The sequence below is a fragment of the Papio anubis genome, chromosome 2 (genome assembly GCF_008728515.1).
Source record: "Papio anubis isolate 15944 chromosome 2, Panubis1.0, whole genome shotgun sequence".
Lineage (NCBI taxonomy): Eukaryota > Metazoa > Chordata > Mammalia > Primates > Cercopithecidae > Papio > Papio anubis.
The window spans coordinates 20,380,425-20,398,379 of NC_044977.1; the positions used below are offsets into that span (position 1 = coordinate 20,380,425).

At 38.2% G+C, this 17,955-nt stretch overlaps 1 protein-coding gene across 1 annotated transcript in view; it reads left to right on the forward strand.

Annotated features, from left to right (window-relative positions):
* LNP1 (leukemia NUP98 fusion partner 1) overlaps positions 1-15,949 on the forward strand; it is a 51,077-nt gene extending 35,128 nt beyond the window's left edge. The window contains exons 3-4 of the mRNA XM_003893860.3: positions 11,302-11,589; positions 15,409-15,949. Of these exons, the coding sequence (XP_003893909.1) occupies positions 11,302-11,589; positions 15,409-15,558 (438 nt within the window). The 3' untranslated portion in view covers positions 15,559-15,949. The remainder of the gene's footprint in view (positions 1-11,301; positions 11,590-15,408) is intronic.
* Positions 15,950-17,955: the final 2,006 nt, after the last annotated feature.

Genomic DNA, 17,955 nt, shown 5'->3' on the forward strand with positions numbered 1-17,955 from the left:
GTTAAAACACATTTTTTTTTTTTTTGCTAACCTGAAAGGTAAAATATTGTTATTTTATTTTACAGAATCTTTGACTGCTAATTAAATATTAACATTCATAACCATTTGGTATTTCCTTTTCTTTTATTCTTTATACTGTACATTCAATATATATTTAATGAACCCATGCCATGAACAAGGCAAGGTGCTGGGTACTAGCAGAGAGTAAAGCATAGCCCTTGATATGATACAGCACACAATCTAGTGGAGAAGAGAGGCACTGAACAAAACTACCCAAATTATTAATCACAGTTGTGATAAGTTTCCCAGAGGAGAAGTACTGGAACCCAAGAGAGCATCTGGCAGGAACCTGAACCAATCAGAGACGTAGAAAAGACTTTCTGAGGAAATGCAGTTTTTGCTGTGACTGAAGGATGATTAGCCATTAGAAAGATGAGGGAGTAGGGTCGTGGATGAGGTCACTGGCAGGGAGGAGCCTGTGCCAGTGCCTGCACTACACAGGAGCAGGCGAGCTCAAGAAAAAGATCAAAGACCAGTGAGAAAGGAAAGGTAGAAAAGGAAGACTAGTCTAGAACCTTGGGGAGCCCCAACAGCTATGAGCTGATAGAAGGAAGAAGTGAGCACGTGTCTAAATCACAGTGGCAGCCAGATCAAAGGGAAAGCAGGAGGGTGCGGTGGTAGCAAGCAAGGAAACAGTGTTTTCAAAAGGCTCCTGTGGATAACAGAGTTGAATGCTACTGAATGACTAAGATGAAGAGCAAAAAGTGCACAGAATTTGGCAACATGAAGACCAACATCCTGATCAAAATTAGCTGTGGGTGAGGAAGCTGGACTGGAGTGAGTTGAGTGAGTCTGAGAAATTGAGAGAGCAAGTGTCATAATTATTTCAAAAAGTTTGGCTTGTCTAAACTGTCTGTCCTTTGCCCATTTTCCAATTGTGATGTTAATGATTGATGTCATTATATTATATGATCTCTTTTTATGTGTGTGAGATGTACTGATGTATCTCTAGGATATTTATTAAACATTAGCAATATATAGCACATTTTTTAAAGTTCATTTTTTCACCTGTAGTTTAAATTTGTTTATGTTGCTTTTAATACATATTAGTTTTATATATATTTTTTTATTTTATTTTTACTTTTTGGAGACAGAGTCTTGCTCTGTTGCCCAGGCTGGAGTGCAGTGGTGCAATCTCAGCTCACTGCAACCTCCGCCTCGCGGGTTCAAGTGATTCTTGTGCCTCAGCCTCCCAAGTAGCTAGGATTACAGGTGCCTACCACCACACCCAGCTAATTTTTTTGTATTTTTAGTAAAGACAGGGTTTCACTATGCTAGCCAGGCTGGTCTCAAACTCCTGACATCAGGTGATCCACTCACCTCGGCCTCCCAAAGTGCTGGGATTACAGGCATGAGCCACAGTGCCTGGCCTAGCTTTATATTTTTATATAGTAAAGTTGATTTTTTTCCTTATGACTTCTTCCATTACTCTTTTACTTAGAAATTGTTTCTCCATGTAAAAATTACATGAATATTTACTTTTATATTCCCTAAACATTTATGGCTCCATTAAAACATTTAAAAAATAATTTGGGGATATATTTTTACATATCAACTTAAGGATTGGCATCTTTTGTTTTAGTGTTCTAATGATGGAGTAGTAAGCAACAAAGCTAGTCTCAGGATGTTCTACTTAACGTTTTAACCAATTGACTCTGCTGCCTCACTGTAGGAGAAAAGTCTTACTGATCAAGAAAATGTGAACCCTGAAAATCTGAGACAGGTCTCAGTTAATTTAGAAAGTTTATTTTGCCAAGCTCGAGGATGCACACCTGTGACACAGCCTCAGGAGGTCCCAACAAGTGCCCAAGGTGATCAGAGCACACTTTGGTTTTAAACATTCTAGGGAGGCATGAGACATCAATCAACATATGCAGTATGAATATTGGTTCTATCTGGAAAGGCAGGACAACTCAAAGCAAGGCAGGAAGACTCAAAGCTTGTGGGGGCTTCCAGGTTATGGGTAGATAAGAGACAAATGGTTGCATTCTTTTGAGTTTCTGATTAGCCTTTCCAAAGGAGGCAATCAGATATACATTTATCTCAGTGAGCAGAGGGGTGACTTTGAAAGAATGGGAGGCAGATTGGCCCTCAGCAGTTCCCAGCCTGACTTTTTGCTTTAGCTTAGTGATTTGGGGCCCCAAGATTATTTTTCTTTCACATTTCCCTCCTTTTTTTTAAATACAATTTTTTGGAATAAGTATTTTAGAAGGAAATGAGTCTCTGGTCTCAGGTTTCATCTGCTCTCTCATGGATAGAATGGTTGTTTATTCCTAGACAGGTAGGTTCCACTGCTGTCTCATGGATAGAATGGTTTATTCCTAGACAGGTAGGTTCCAAGTTGTTAGGCAGGCTCATTCTTAGCAAGTTGTGAAGTCTCATGTCCTGTGAAGAGAAAATAGGAGGAGGAAGGAAGAAAAACAACAAACAAAAGAACAATTCTGGAATATCAATATTGGTCACATTACTCTGAAGTCCATACATCAGTAGGAAGGTATGAAAGTGGCTTATATATGTAAATAGGTTGCTGTTATTTTCTTCTGAAGTTTAAGTTGCCTAGCTTCGGTTTGCAGGGCTTTATGAAAGCATGGCCTGGATTTTGGTGACTCCAAATGAGAAAAACATGGGAAAAAAAGAAGGAAAAAATGGAAAACATTGTTTTGAAGACTTGTAGCCAAGAAAATTTAGAATTTGGTCCAAGATGTAGAAAAGAACAAAAATTGGAAAACATTAGGCAAGTCTAAAATCTAACAACAGGTATGCTATAGTTTTTGAAACAATTTTTCTCTCTCCAGTTTCCCATTTTTACCAAAGACAAATCATGGTAGGACTGCTTTGCTTTATTATACTTGGCCTAATCATTTGTGTACAGTTCAACAAGAGTAATTATTTTTTACATAGGCTTTTAAGTTGGCTTTGATGGAACTTTGTTATATAGAAGGAATCTCAGATAAGACTTTTTTTAAAGGTGAGCTGAGTTGGTTGATCCTCTCCTCTTGAGGTTCTAAGATAAAACCTGGGGCTCTTAGGCCTGTAAGAAGGTTACATTCTTTACTTACCACAGGTCAGGAACCCTGTACAGGAATTGTGTAGACAAGTTTGAGGGCAGTTTTCCCCAGGGACTTTTACTGACTTTGTAAGTCAAGTTTGATTCCTTAAAGGAAAGCACACCATTCCAGTCAAAGCCTTGGTAAAATAACAAGTTTCTCCAACTGTGTCCTGCTATAAATGAAAACAGATTCTTATTGCACTTAGGCAAATAATTGTATTGCTGTAAGTTAAGAATACTCACAGTTTCCAAACTCTGGAGAAATCAGGTAGAGAGAAAACAAATATGCCCCACATTTTGTTCATGGGAGTATACTTAACTCAATTATTAAAACCTATTGTAAATAGCTTAAGAGTTTTCTTGACTCTGAAAAACAAAACAAAGGCTCAGCAAAGTTTTAAGCAAAAAGTTAAAAAGATTACTTCAGACTTCTATTATTAGTTTAGTTGATGCAGTTAATTCCTGGTCTGCTTGATAGTCATACACATTTCAGCTCTCCATGAGTCCTGACGTCTTTCTTCTATTCTGATGTCACAATCTCCAAAGTTATCAGAAACCTGCATTCAAGAGCACCTGTTAGAGTTTTATAGCTGATTATAAAACCACCTTCTAAAGAGGACCAAAACAAGACAACAATTGTCCATGGATGACAAAAAACTTTTAGGGCAGCCATAGTTAAAGACACAATTGACAAGGAAATTTGTTACTTCTGTGGCACACAATAATTTAACCTAACAATTATAATTATTACTGATAATGTCCATTAAGTCATATTGGAATTATAGGAGTTTCCCATAATTTTGGAACACATACCAATAACATATTTATAGAAATACAGCCCTAAGAAAACCAAACACCATTTTATATTTGACAGTGCTTCCTGTATAATTGTTATGCCAGCTGAGCCAATTATGTCATTTTTGGACTTTAGGGAACCTATTATCTTAAAGGACTGATTGGGTCAGAAAAAGACATAATTTATTATTTGATTTGGAAAGTTCGTCAAATATCAAAGGTTTAAAACACTTGATATCACAAAATAGGATCGCAGGTCATTATAAAATAAGTCATTTCATTTAACTAAAGTGATAAAGGATTTTTTTTAAAAAGTGAAATCTTCATTCTTTGAAATAGGAGACTTAATTTTCCAAACAATAAGCCCTAATAAAAACTGCATCAAGCCAATTACATTTGTTTTTCAAAATGTTATAAACAATCTATAAAATTTTAATCCTGACTGTAAGATATAACTTCCATAAGCCTTTTAAAACCTTTATAACCTTCATTAAGGAGTTGGCTAATGCTTCAAGAAATCCTTGTTAATTTGACATAGGGGCCCATAAGCTGGCCTTGCATCAGTGTGCCTTTGACACTGATTATTGATTTATAGAGAAACTGGCCAGGTGCAGTGGCTCATGCCTGTAATCCCAGCACTTTGGGAGGCCGAGGTGGGCAGATCATTTGAGGTCAGGAGTTTGAGACCAGCCTCACCAACATGGTGAAACCCCATCTCTACTAAAACACAAAAATGAGCCAGGCATGGTGGTGGACACTTGTAATCTCAGCTACTTGAGAGGCTGAGGCAGGAGAATTGCTTGAGCCCAGGCAGCGGAGGTTGCAGTGGGCTGAGCTTGCACCACTGCACTCCAGCCTGGTAGACAGAGCGAGACTTTCTCTTAAAAAAAATTATAGAGAAACTGAACTTATTTTCTCTCTCAAAATTGGCCCTTACAATCTCACACACCCACCTCTTCCTTGATAGTCCCCAGGCCTTGAGGAGTTGAATAGCTTTAATTTCTGGCCCTGGGTCTCAGGAATGCAGTTTATTTTGATTGGCATTTTCTACAGGGCCTGAAGATAGGGCTTTAGTTGCTGTCAGCGTTTAACATTTAACAGGACTTGGTTTCCTTTTTAGACCCAGGAGTCAAAGCCTGTAACTCAGTGACACAAGTACTTTAAAAGTGCATAAAGAGAGATACACGATGTTAAGAACCTTAAATAAAAAACATTTTTAATCTCAGTTCTTTTTTAGCAAACCAAAACCTAATAATATTATGACAACTTGATCGTATAAAAGTTTTTGGTATTTTAAAAAATATATTTAGAAAACCCCATCATCTCACCCCAAAATCTCCTTAAGCTGATAAGCAACTTCAGCAAAGTCTCAGGATACAAAATCTGTGTGCAAAAATCACGAGCATTGCTATACGCCATTAACAGACAGAGAGCCAAATCATGGGTGAACTCCCATTCACAATTGCTACAAAGAGAATAAAATACCTAGGAATCCAACTTACAAGGGATGTGAAGGACCTCTTCAAGGAGAACTACAAACCACTGCTCAATTAAATAAAAGAGGACACAAACAAATGGAAGAATATTCCATGCTCATGACTAGGAAGAATCAATATCGTGAAAATGGCCATACTGCTCAAAGTGATTTATAGATTCAATGCCATCCCCATCAAGCTACCAATAACTTTCTTCACAGAATTGGAAAAAACTACTTTAAAGCTCATATGGAACCAAAAAAGAGTCCGCATTGCCAAGACAATCCAAAACCAAAAGAACAAAGCTGGAGGCATCACGCTACCTGACTTCAAACTATACTACAAGGCTACAGTAACCAAATCAGCATGGTACGGGTACCAAAACAGATATATAGACCAATGGAACAGAACAGAGGCCTCAGAAACAACACCACACATCTGCAACCATCTGATCTTTGGCAAACCTGACAAAAACAAGCAACAGGGAAAGGATTCCCTATTTAATAAATGGTGCTGGAAAAACTGGCTAGCTGCATGTAGAAAGCTGAAACTGGATCCCTTCCTTACACCTTATACAAAAATTAATTCAAGATGGATTAAAGACATAAATGTTAGACCTAAAACCATAAAAACTCTAGAAGAAAACTTAGGCAATACCATTCAGGACATAGGAATGGGAAAGGATTTCATGACTAAAACAGCAAAAGCAATGGCAACAAAAGCCAAAGTAGACAAATGGGATCTAATTAAACTAAAGAGCTTCCGCACAGCAAAAGAAACTACCATCAGAGTGAACAGGCAACCTACAGAATGGGAGAAAATTTTTGCAATCTAGTCATCTGACAAAGGGCTATTACCCAGAATCTACAAATAACTCAAACAAATTTACAAGAAAAAAACAAACAACCCCATCAAAAAGTGGGCAAAGGATATGAACAGACACTTTGCTAAAGAAGACATCTATGCAGCCAACAGACACATGAAAAAATGCTCATCATCACTGGTCATCAGAGAAATACAAATCAAAACCACAATAAGATACCATCTTGCGTCAGTTGGAATGGTGATCATTAAAAAGTCAGGAAACAACAGGTGCTGGAGAGGATGTGGGGAAATAGGAACACTTTTACACAGTTGGTGGGAGTGTAAATTAGTTCAGCCATTGTGGAAGACACTGTGGTGATTCCTCAAGGATCTAGAACTAGAAATACCATTTGACCCAGCAATCCCATTACTGGGCATATACCCGAAGGATTAGAAATCATGCTACTATAAGACACATGCACACATATATTTATTGTATATATACTTGAAGGATTATAAATCATGCTACTATAAAGACACATGGACACATACATTTATCGTGGCAGTATTCACAAAAGACTTGGAACCAACTCAAATGTCCATCAATGATAGACTGGATTAAGAAAATGCAACACATATACACTATAGAATGCTATGCAGCCATAAAAAAGGATGAGTTTGTGTCCTTTGCAGGGACATAGATGAAGCTGGAAACCGTCATTCTCAGCAAAATATCACAAGGACAGAAAACCAAACACCGCATGCTCTCACTCATAGGTGGGAATTGAACAATGAGATCACTTGGACAGAGGGTGGGGAACATCACACACAGAGGCCTGATGGAGCATGGGGGCCTGGGGGAGGGATAGCATTAGGAGAAATACCTAATGTAAATGATAAGTTGATGGGTGCAACAAACCAACATGACACATGTATACCTATGTATCAAACCTACACATTGTGCACATGTACCCTAGAACTTAAAGTATAATTAAAATAAAATAAAATAAAATAAAATAAAATAAAATCCTTTTGTTATGTCTTACACAGACCATTCATAACATGCTTGGATTTTCTAGTTTGATCTGAGCATCCTTCTTTGTTAAACAACCAGTCATTTTACTCTAGGACTAAATTTACCATAGAAGAGTCTTTCTCCTATGAAATTATTTCTCTTCAAGCTTTCTTACAAAGAAACTCCCTCTTTATTTTTATAACTTTTTTTTTACATCTCTCTTGTTTCCTGTTACCTTGTTTTATATATGACCTTTAAATAAGCTTTGAATTAGACAAAAATTGTTCTTCTCTTTTAAAATAACACACCTTTTCTTTAAGAAAGAATGTTTTCCTACAAATATATTTTATTTGGAAAATACTCAAATAATGAAATATCTATTGTTTAATTTAACTTTAGATTCTGAATTATGACAGGTTTGTCTACAAGTATTTATCCCATTACATTTACCTAATCATTTTATTTTAATTGTTTACCTGGATTATTTATGAAAACTGTAATAATCATCATTTAAAGTTATGGAACCACCATTGTAAGATTATAACTGAGACAGTGAAAAAGATTGAACTTCACTGACTCCATCTTGCTTTTAACCTCCTTTTAAGTTTGTCCTTGTTTATTCCTGGGCATAGGCTGAACTAACTTTGGGAGGAACTTAGTTTATAATTTAGCTTTGAAACAAAGACAATAACAGTCCTTTGCCAAAACAAACCTCACTGCCTGTGGACTAGACTGCCTAAAGTCACAAGATAAGAAGTTATGGTAATCTTACTAAATTCAAAATGTAGCTATTTTTATTAAACCAATATCATTGTCAAATTATTAAATATTACACAAGTAAAGATCATTCTGTTTTTGGCTGGGTTTATAGTTCTGTAACCCCTATGTCAAATTTTGTCACCTTATAGTATTTGGTAGGGATAAGCATAAAATTACTTGATTAATAAATGCAAACAAATATGTATGCTGGCAATTCTTAAAACATTTCTAGTATTATTTTACCAATAATTTTAAAGTTAGCTTACTTATTAAAGGTTTTACTTAAGTTACATAAAGTTGAAAACACATTTGACTAGTCTTTTCTTTTGTCCTGATAAAGTATTGATTCAAGTGCTTTTATTTTTCTTTAAACCAATTAATTAGAGCTCTTTTATATATTTTCAGTAGTGAAACACTGTGTCCACAACACATAAATACATAGAGGTATTAGGGATGCTGAAAGAAGTACATCTTATAGATTCATAAAAACCGTTGTTTTTTTTTTCCTATCTTAGACATTCAGATTCTTGATAACCTGTTTCACAACCCTAGGCAGTTATCAGCTAAATAGCTTTAAGTTTACATATTAAAGGAAGCAACTCAGGTGAAAAATCTAGTAGCAAAACTTACATTGTAAGGTATGGAGAATAAAAGTCTGGTATGCTAGGGGAAGATTAACAATGGATGTCAAATAAAACATAAAATTATAAAAATCTATTATAAGATTGTATAAGGAGACTAATTTTATTTACATAGGGACTACCTATCTTTCAACTGGATGTCTGAGCTTTGGGCAGAGCCCACACTGAATCCTGGCTTTCCAAAAATGGAGAATTATCCTGAGGCTAGCCCATGTGATGTTTTTACAGTGCACTTAATTTTTTCTTTTTCAATAAAGACATTTCTAAGTGTCTAAATACATTCTTCTTTACAAACCCAAGAGCATTCTCTGTTGCAGTAATTATTTTAGACAATAAATCAGGTGACAGAATACAAAAGCAAGCAGTTTAAAAGCTGAGACAAACTTGTCTGTTTACACTCTTGTGGTTCCATAAGGAAAAACAGGTTTCTCCCCCAAAGGGAGTCTGGCACCTTCTCTGTTTTCGTTAAAGAACCCTGGGCTATTATATACTATTTGAGGTCTCTCATGCAGCAGAGGGTGCAAGAGAAAGGAGAGACAGCAGAAGTAAATGAAGAAAACAGGATTCAGTCAACCGTGAAGAAAAAAACTTTTGCTTAAAAAAGGACAAGGTCCTAGGAGACAAAACAAACAAACAAACATACAAAAAGAAAAACAAAAAAACAACCAAAAACAGGAAGGCCTTTTAAATACAAACACACACACATACACATATACACATACATCTTCAATGTTAGCTTTTAATTAAGCTTACTTTAATCATTGAGCTCCTTAAAAAAAACTTTTTAAATCTTATTACCATATTTTAGCTAGGACAAATTACAATTATTTCAGAAGTATCAAGTATCAAACCAGAAAGGGCTCTATTTAAGAAACAAAACCCAGGCTGTCATGGTGGAAAAAAGAAGGCAGGACCTTAGCTATCAAACTGCAGTGTGGGGTGACAGCCATTGCTTTCAGTTTGGCCTGGATAGCAAAAAGATGGCCTTGTTATGTAAATAAAGACTCTTAAGTAGTCAAAGTAAAAAAATCTTTCCTTTTTTTATTTTTCCTTTTGCTGGCTGTTTTTCTTCCCCTACCATACCACTTTTTTGGTGGGAACATAGCCACTTCAGAGGCCTTATTCCCCATAGTTTTGGAAATTTCCTTTTGATTTGATCAAGTCAGATAGAGTTGATCAAACCCAATGGGAAAAAGACTGAAACAATAACAAAAACAGAAACAACAATAAAAAAACAGTTAAACAAAACAAATGATGGCACAACTTATATGGTCACTGAGTGCTCTAATGGCAAAGAGAAATTAATGCCAGCTGGAACTGTGTATTAATCTTTTTTTTTTTTTTTTTAAGATGTAATTTCGCACTTCTTGCCCAGGCTGGAGTGCAATAGCGCGATCTCAGCTCACTGCAACCTCTGCCTCCCGGGTTCAAGCTATTCTCCTGCCTCAGCCTTCCGGCTGGGACTACAGGCACACACCACCACGCCCAGCTAATCTTTTGCTATTTTTTAGTAGAGACAGGGTTTCACCATGTTGTCCAGGCTGGTCTCGAACCCCTGACTTCAGATGATCCCTCTGCCTTGGCCTCCCAAAGTGCTGGGATTACAGGCATGAGCCACTACACCTGGCCTGGATGTCAATCTTAACTTTAGCCAAGACAAATGCTAATTCAGTTCCTTACCTAGGGATGGGTCTCAGGCTGTGGACTGCTCTCTACCATCCTAACAAGCAGGAAAAGAAAAAAGCAAACACCTCATCTTCCGTGTTGGAAGCAAGCTCAAACTCCATAAAAGTTACCTGCCTTCCATCATCATGGAAACAGGAAATCTTGCCTTCCTTGTTGGAAGCAAGTAAAACTAAACTCCAAAAAAAAAAAAAAAAAAAAAAAAAGGAGAGAGAGAGAGAGGAGTTGTACAGCAAAATAAACTTTAGATCGAGACCAAATTTTGGGAGATCAGGGACTCTCTGGAGGGGGTGCTCTCAGACCTCAGCAAATTGTCCTATTGGTTTGAGCCATAAAGTTAGCTCATGCTGGTACCAAGCACCAATAGGAGATTTGTCAAAGGTCAAGGGCATCTCCGCTCAGAATCCCTTCATGGTTGCCAAAATGTGAACCCCCAAAATCTGAGGCAGGTCTCAGTTAATCTAGAAAGTTTATTTTGCTAAGGCTGAGGATTCATGCCCATGACACAGCCTCAGGAGGTCCTGACGACGTGTGCCGAAGGTGGTAAGAGCACAGTTTGGTTTTATACATTCAAGGAGACATGAGACATCAATCAACATATGCAAGATGAACATTGGTTCGATTTGAAAAGGCAGGACAACTCAAAGCAAAGGGTTTCGGGAAAACCCAAAGTGGGCAGGGGGCTTCCAGGTCATCATGGGTAGTTAAGAGACAAATGGTTGCATTCTTTTGAGTTTCGGATTAGCCTCTCCAAAGGAGGCAATCAGATATGCGTTTATCTCAGTGAGCAGAGGGGTGACTTTGAAAGAATAGGAGACAGGTTGGCCCTAAGCAGTTCCCAGCTTGACTTTTCCCTTTAGCTTAGTGATTTGGGGGCCCCAAGTTTTATTTTCCTTTCACAAAGAAAACATATCAATTCAACGTGAGATTCATTTAGTTAGTAGTTTATAAACATTCTGCCTCTGTGCTAATATTGCACAGTCCTTTTATATTGTAAATTTTTTCATTCTGTATTCTCAGCTTCCTGTGCTTCCCAGAATTCCATCATCTGACCGCCATCCTAGAAGGCATTCTCATGAGGACCAGGAATTCCGATGCCGATCATCTGATCGTCTTCCTAGAAGGCATTCTCATGAGGACCAAGAATTTCGATGCCGTAGCCACGTGCGGGATTACGGAAAATACTCAGAGGATGGGTCATTCAAGGAGCCACTGGAATCAAAAGGCAGATCCCATTCCAAAATTGAGAAATTTTCGGAGTCCTTTGAACGACAGCTGTGCTTTAGAAACAAACGTTCTGCCTCTTTGGTATGTAGCAGAGCTACTGAATATTTAAGCCACTTTAGAAAAGGAAACCCAAAGGTTTTGTCCTCTTTAACATTGAGGGGAACAAATGTAACTTCTTCATTTACAGCTTAGTAATAAGATCTTTGAAAAATGACATTCAGTTTAACACAACCCAGATTGAATTTTTGAAAATTATTATTTATAATTGAAGACATCTGGTATAGGAAGAGTTCCCGAAACATTTTTCTTACCAAAGTCTTCTAGTTTTTCTTTTTTTTTTTTTTTCGAGATAGGGTCTCACTCTGTTGCCCAGGCTGGAGTGCAGTGGCCTGATCATGGCTCACTGCAGCCTCGAATTCCTGGTCTCAAGTGTTCCTCCCACCTCAGCCTCTTGAGTAGCTGGGACTACAGGCATGTGCCACCATGACTGACTAAATTTTAAACTTTTTTTTTCTAGAGACAGGGTCTTGTTATGTTGCCCAGGCTGGTTTCAAACTTTTGGGCTCAAGCAGTGCTCCTGCCTCAGCCTCCCAAAGTGCTAGGATTCCAGGTATGAGTCACCACACTCAGCCCCCTAGTTTCTTGAGCCTACTTTCATCAACCTTATTATAAATAATTGTAACTCATTCTCCTTTTACAATTTGGGGGAAAAAAACTGCCCCCGTGGCTTCTCTCCTTTCATATTTAATCCTCTAGCAAATAGTCCATGATGGTGTTTTGTTCTCCTATAGTTAAAAAACACAAGAATGACCAAACACTGTCTAGTAAGTATCCAGGAATAGGAGTGGGCTAGGTGCTCACGGTGACGTCATGGGAGTCTCAGTAAAGTAAAAGGAAGAGACAGACATGAAATGGGGGGAAGTATAGAAATATAGAAACTCCACTCATGATGCTAAACTTGATAAATAAAGTAATAAACTAAAGATCAAATAAAGTAATAAACTAAAGATCAATTAATGTTTCAACTCTGCAGCATGCTCACTGACTGGCCTTGAGCAAAATGCTTCTTTTTTGTAGGTCTTTGGTTTTTTGTTTCATTTTGCAAAACCGGAATAATAATGGGTTGCTGCCGTGTAGTAGACAAAACAAATAACTGAACCTAAGCGTAATGACTCCTGGTTCTGGAGCTAGACTCTGAGTCCACTGGTGAAGATACTTGAGTGCTTTGTGTTTCATTGTCCATCTGAGCACGGTGCTGTCTATCTAGCAGATTAACTGTTGAGACTCACTGTGCATCTTTGCCTTACAGGTGACACCTTACTTTTGCTCAGAGTGACCCTGTATCCATATGGTTTCCCTTCTGTAGGCTGCTTTCTCCACCTGATCAGAAGAGGAACAAGGAAGGGAGAATAGTGGACAGCTGTCGTTTTACTGTATCTAAACCTTATTATTAAGAATTATTATAATCCCAGCACTTTGGAAGGTGGAGGCCAGGAATTTGAGACCAGCCTGGGCAACATAGTGAAATCCTGTCTCTATGAAAATTAAAAAAAAAAAACAAAACTGCCAGCCATGGTGGCCTGTACCTGTATTCCTGACTGCTTGGGAGGCTGAGATGGGAGGATCCCTTGCGCCCAAGTTTGAGACTGCAGTCAGCTGTGATTGGAGCCATTGTACTCCAGCCTGGGCAACAGAGCAAGACTCTCAAGGAAAAAAAAAAAAAAAAAGAATTGCTGTTTTGCTTTTTTAAAAAAATACTGTTTGTTTTCATATTGTCTCAGGCTTAGAGAAATGTTGCAAGAATAGGACAAAGAATTCCCATACCCCTTCACCTAGATTACCTCCAAATGTTAACACGTCCATATTTGCCTGCACTATCTCTCCTCTTCCCATCTCCAAACACAGGCACAAGAACTTTCTCTGACATAAACACAATACAATAATTAAACTAAGGAAATTAATACTGATATAATACTATTATCTCTAATTCATAAACCTTATTTATATTTTTTGCCAGTTGTCCCAATAATATTCTTTATAGTGAAATTTGAAATCATGTGTTGCTACTGATGTTCATGTTCCTGTGGTCTATTTTACCCTGGAGCACTTTCTCAATCTTTCCTTGTCTTTCATGACATTAGCTAATATTATTATTATAAGCCCTAGAAGTGTATAAAGTCATTTTGCTTAAAAAGATCTTCATCGTATTATCTCTAAAATATAAAATATGCTTGTTGCATTCATTTTCCACGTTCTTCCTTTTGAGTTCCAAGATACTTAGGGAAGCATTTTCTACTTTTTAAACTCGAAACTCTTTTTCATGGTTATATATAATAACTAGAAACCTGTTAGGAATTTATAAAATTTTTAAAATTTTCACATTATATAACTAATTTTAATTTAAATATTTTATTTTATATCAGTTTTTAAAGAGTACTTTATAAAATCTTAATGCAAAATTAGAAATTCAGAACATATACAGATACACTTCAACTTTTCCCTATTTGATAATCTACATGCTTTCCTAAGGCTAACTACATTAAAAAGTGTTATTTTTCAGCAAATTTAAAAATGATTTATATCGTCTTTTGTTTGGGGACCAAATATATACTAATACCTAGATTTAAATTTTACATAGTTTGACATCAAAAAGAACCAGAAACTGTTTCTGTGTCCTGATCATGACCAACAATGTTAAATTCTTTCATTTTGATATTTAAAAATTCAGTCGGCTTATTTTGATAATTTTCACATTTAGCATCTAAGTGATGTGATAAAATGTATTTCCAAGCATTATTTACAAGCATTTCTCGGATGGTCTTTAATCATCACTCTATTTTCTCTTTCTTATACCATTTTGATAAGAGACCTTAATGACTGCATTAACATTGTAGAGTGGCTGACACCACTGTGTTAAACAGATAGATGCCTCAGTAACTCTCAGCCAGCACAGCTGAGCACGCATGACCTTGCTCATGTGACCGCCACTCACCACTGCTTAACTTCACCTGATAAACACTAAGGGGTTTCCCAACATTTCTAGTTTGAATAGGAGAGGGGTAATGGTTTTGCTTGTTTATTTTTTAAAATAGAAGCATAAATAGATACCGTGGCCACATTTATTAATGCCATCGTTTTGATAATTCCTTTGAAAGGCACCCTCTGGCCATACAAACTAAAGAAGCAACCCCCCACCCTCCAGTAGGTCCCTATCACTCTGTTTACAGTTATCATTGCACTTATCACTGTGGATTATTTTTTCACTTCCTTTTAGGCTTATTGATGACTGTCTGTATCCCTCCACCTAGGTGTAATATCTAGGAAGTAGGTCTATTTAGTGTTATATCTCCTGATCCGACAACAACAGTATATGTTCAATTAATCAGTGAATAATGTGGAATCCTGGGGACACATGTTGGGGGTTGTTAATCTGGTTGGGTGTCATTCCTTAACACTTCATTCTTCCCACAGTCCTCACATTAAAATTTAGTGAAAACTCTACTATTAATGTAATTTAAGGGACTGAACACAGAGTGCTAAGAATCATTCCATGTGTGATCTCACTTGACACTTTCCTTTTCAAAAAGCACCAGGGGACTGTTAATTTCATCGTGCCATGAAATCATGCCCCTCAGTATGTTCAGAGACAAAGAATCACAGGTGTGTGCGGGTTGTACTTCCTTCCCAGACCATCTGCTGATGCCCAATCCCCTCTATTCTTTTCTTTGTGACCAAAACCTTTAGCAACATCCTTAGGTTTATGCTAATGTATTTCTGGAAACCAAGAGGTGGAAGTCTGCTAAACCATCAGGGCTTTCTCTGTGTCTGATTATTAAGAGAAATGTGGAGTGTTGTCAGCTGTTTGTGCATTTTTACCTGTTTCTGCTCTTTGCCTTTCAGGGACCTGAAAGCAGAAAGGAGAGAAATGAAAGAGAATGCCTGAGGATGGAGATAAAATCCCGAAAGAAAGTAGAGGAAGAAAGGAGCTCTAGGAAAGAAGAACATGGAGAAGCACACATGGCTCCCCTGTTTGAAAAAGGGCCTGAATAATACTCTGCTTCCGCCTCATGACATCAGATGCTAGTTTTGGTTTTTTTCTTTGAGCCCTAATTCACCATTTCAGGGTGTGGATGGGGGCGGGGTTGGGGGTAAAAACAGCTATAAAAAGCAACTGCAGATGCTGAGTGACTGCAGTGGGCAGGGTATGTAGCTGCTCCAAGATGACTTGCATCATACCCCAATTACTGCTGGCATCTTAGTTGAGAGTATATTCTGCTTGGTTGCCTTTTTATGGGAATAAAGAGAATAAAAGGTATTTTAATAGAATAAAGAAAAATTTGAAAACGTAATACAAGGTATTTAAAGAGCCACCCACGTAGCTTCACCAACCCTTCTTACACATCAACTCACAAATCATCTTAAATAAAAGTCATTGGTATGACTCTTGAGTTTACTTTCTTGTCAGAAGTAATTATGTAAGTATGTCTAATGGCCATCATTTAAGGAGAACTGGTAATTAACCTGCCAAGTACTATGCTGGATACTTTAATGCATTATCTAAAATAAGCTTCACTACTCTGAGGTGGGACCTTGTATTAGTCAGGATTCTCCAGAGAGAAAGAACCAATAGGATAGAGATAAAGATAGATAGATAGATGGATAGATAGATATATAGATAGATAGATAGATAGATGATAGAGATAGAGGTAGAGATAAATAGGGATAGAGATATATGAGAGGGGATTTATTAGGGGAATTGGCTTACATGATTATGGAGGCAGAGAAATCCCAACATAAACTGTCCCCAAGCTGGAGAACCAAGGAAGCCAGTAGTGTGGCTCAGTTCAAGTTCAAAAGCCTCAGAACCGGGGAAGCCAGTAGGGTGGCTTAGTCCAAGTTTGAAAGCCTCAGAACCAGGGAAGCTGATGATATCACTTTCAGTCCTAGGTTGAAGGTAGGGTAGGGGAGAGTCACTGGTGCAAGTCCCTGACTCCAAAGGCCACACAGAACCTGTAGTTCTAATATCCAAGGCAGGAAAAAGGGCATCCTAGCTTTGAGGGAGAGAGGGGAGAAAGAGAGAGAGAGACAATTCTCCTTTCCTCTGCCTTTTTTGTCTATCCAGGTCTTCAACCAATTGGATAGTGCCTGCCCACATTGGGTGAGGAGGATCTTCCTTATTCAGTCCACTGATTCAAATGCCGATCTTTTCCAGAATCACTTTAACAGACATATCTGTGCAGAAAGAAATAGTGCTTTACCAGCTGTCTGGGTGCCCCTTAATCAAGTCAAGCTGGCACCTAACATTAACCATCACAGACCTATTTTTTTCTTCACTTTCTAGATGAGGAGACAAATTTTAGAGAGTTCTGTAGCTTGCTGGCAGAGTTAGGTGGCAGAGTTAGGGCCAGAGACGAGTTCATTCTGATGCCAGAGCTTATGGTCCTCACGTGAGGCAGGATGTTCATTTTCCTCTAGTAGCAGATTCTGAGACAGTCTGTGTGTGATGTGCATGTGAATGAGTGGATGTGAGCAAGAACAGCAGGAGCGGGGTAGGTTGCAGTTTTGATTACTTGGGGGAAGTCTGATTCTCTGAGGTCAGATTTATGCACTGGGTTTTAACTTTGTGGAACCATACTCTATGAGTAATTGTTTTCCCCTGAAAGCAAAGATACTGGAGTTCTCTAATGCTCTCTTTGTTTATTCCTCATCTGTCTTAGACCTTCAAATGCCCAAGGGCAGCTACATACTCCGTTTTGTGAAGAGGAAAATCCCCCAAAAGTACTACTCATAACTAATACTGTAATTGATTGCTTGTGCAAGCACTGACTTTGACTTAGTAGAAATAAAAAGGAAAAGGGGTGTGTTAGTTCGTTCTCACACTGCTATGAAGAACTGCCCAAGACTGGGTAACTTATAAAGAAAAGAGGTTTGACTCACAGTTCTGCATGGCTGGGAAGGCCTCAGAAAACTTACAATCATGACAGAAGGTGAAGGGGAAGCAAAGACCTTTCTTCACATGGTATTAGGAAAGAGAGAGCTAGCAGGAACAGGAAAAACTGCCTTATAAAACCATCAGATTGCATGAGAACTCATTATCATAAGAACAGCTCCAACCCCACATTTCCCTTCTGCACTGCCCTAGCAGAGGTTCTCTATGAGGGCTTCACCCCTACAGCACACCTCTGCCTGCACATCCAGGTGTTTCCATACATCTTCTGAAATCTAGGCAGAGGTTCCCAAACCTCAATTCTTGTCTTCTGTGCACCCGCAGTACCAATCCCACATGGAAGCTGCCCAGAGTTGGGGCTTGCACCTTCTGAAGCAACAGCCTGAGCTGTACCTTGGTCCCTTTTAGCCACGACTGGAGCGGCCGGGACACAGGGCACCAAATCCAAGGCTGCACACATCAGGGGAGCCCTGGACCTGGCCCAGGAAACCATTTTTCCC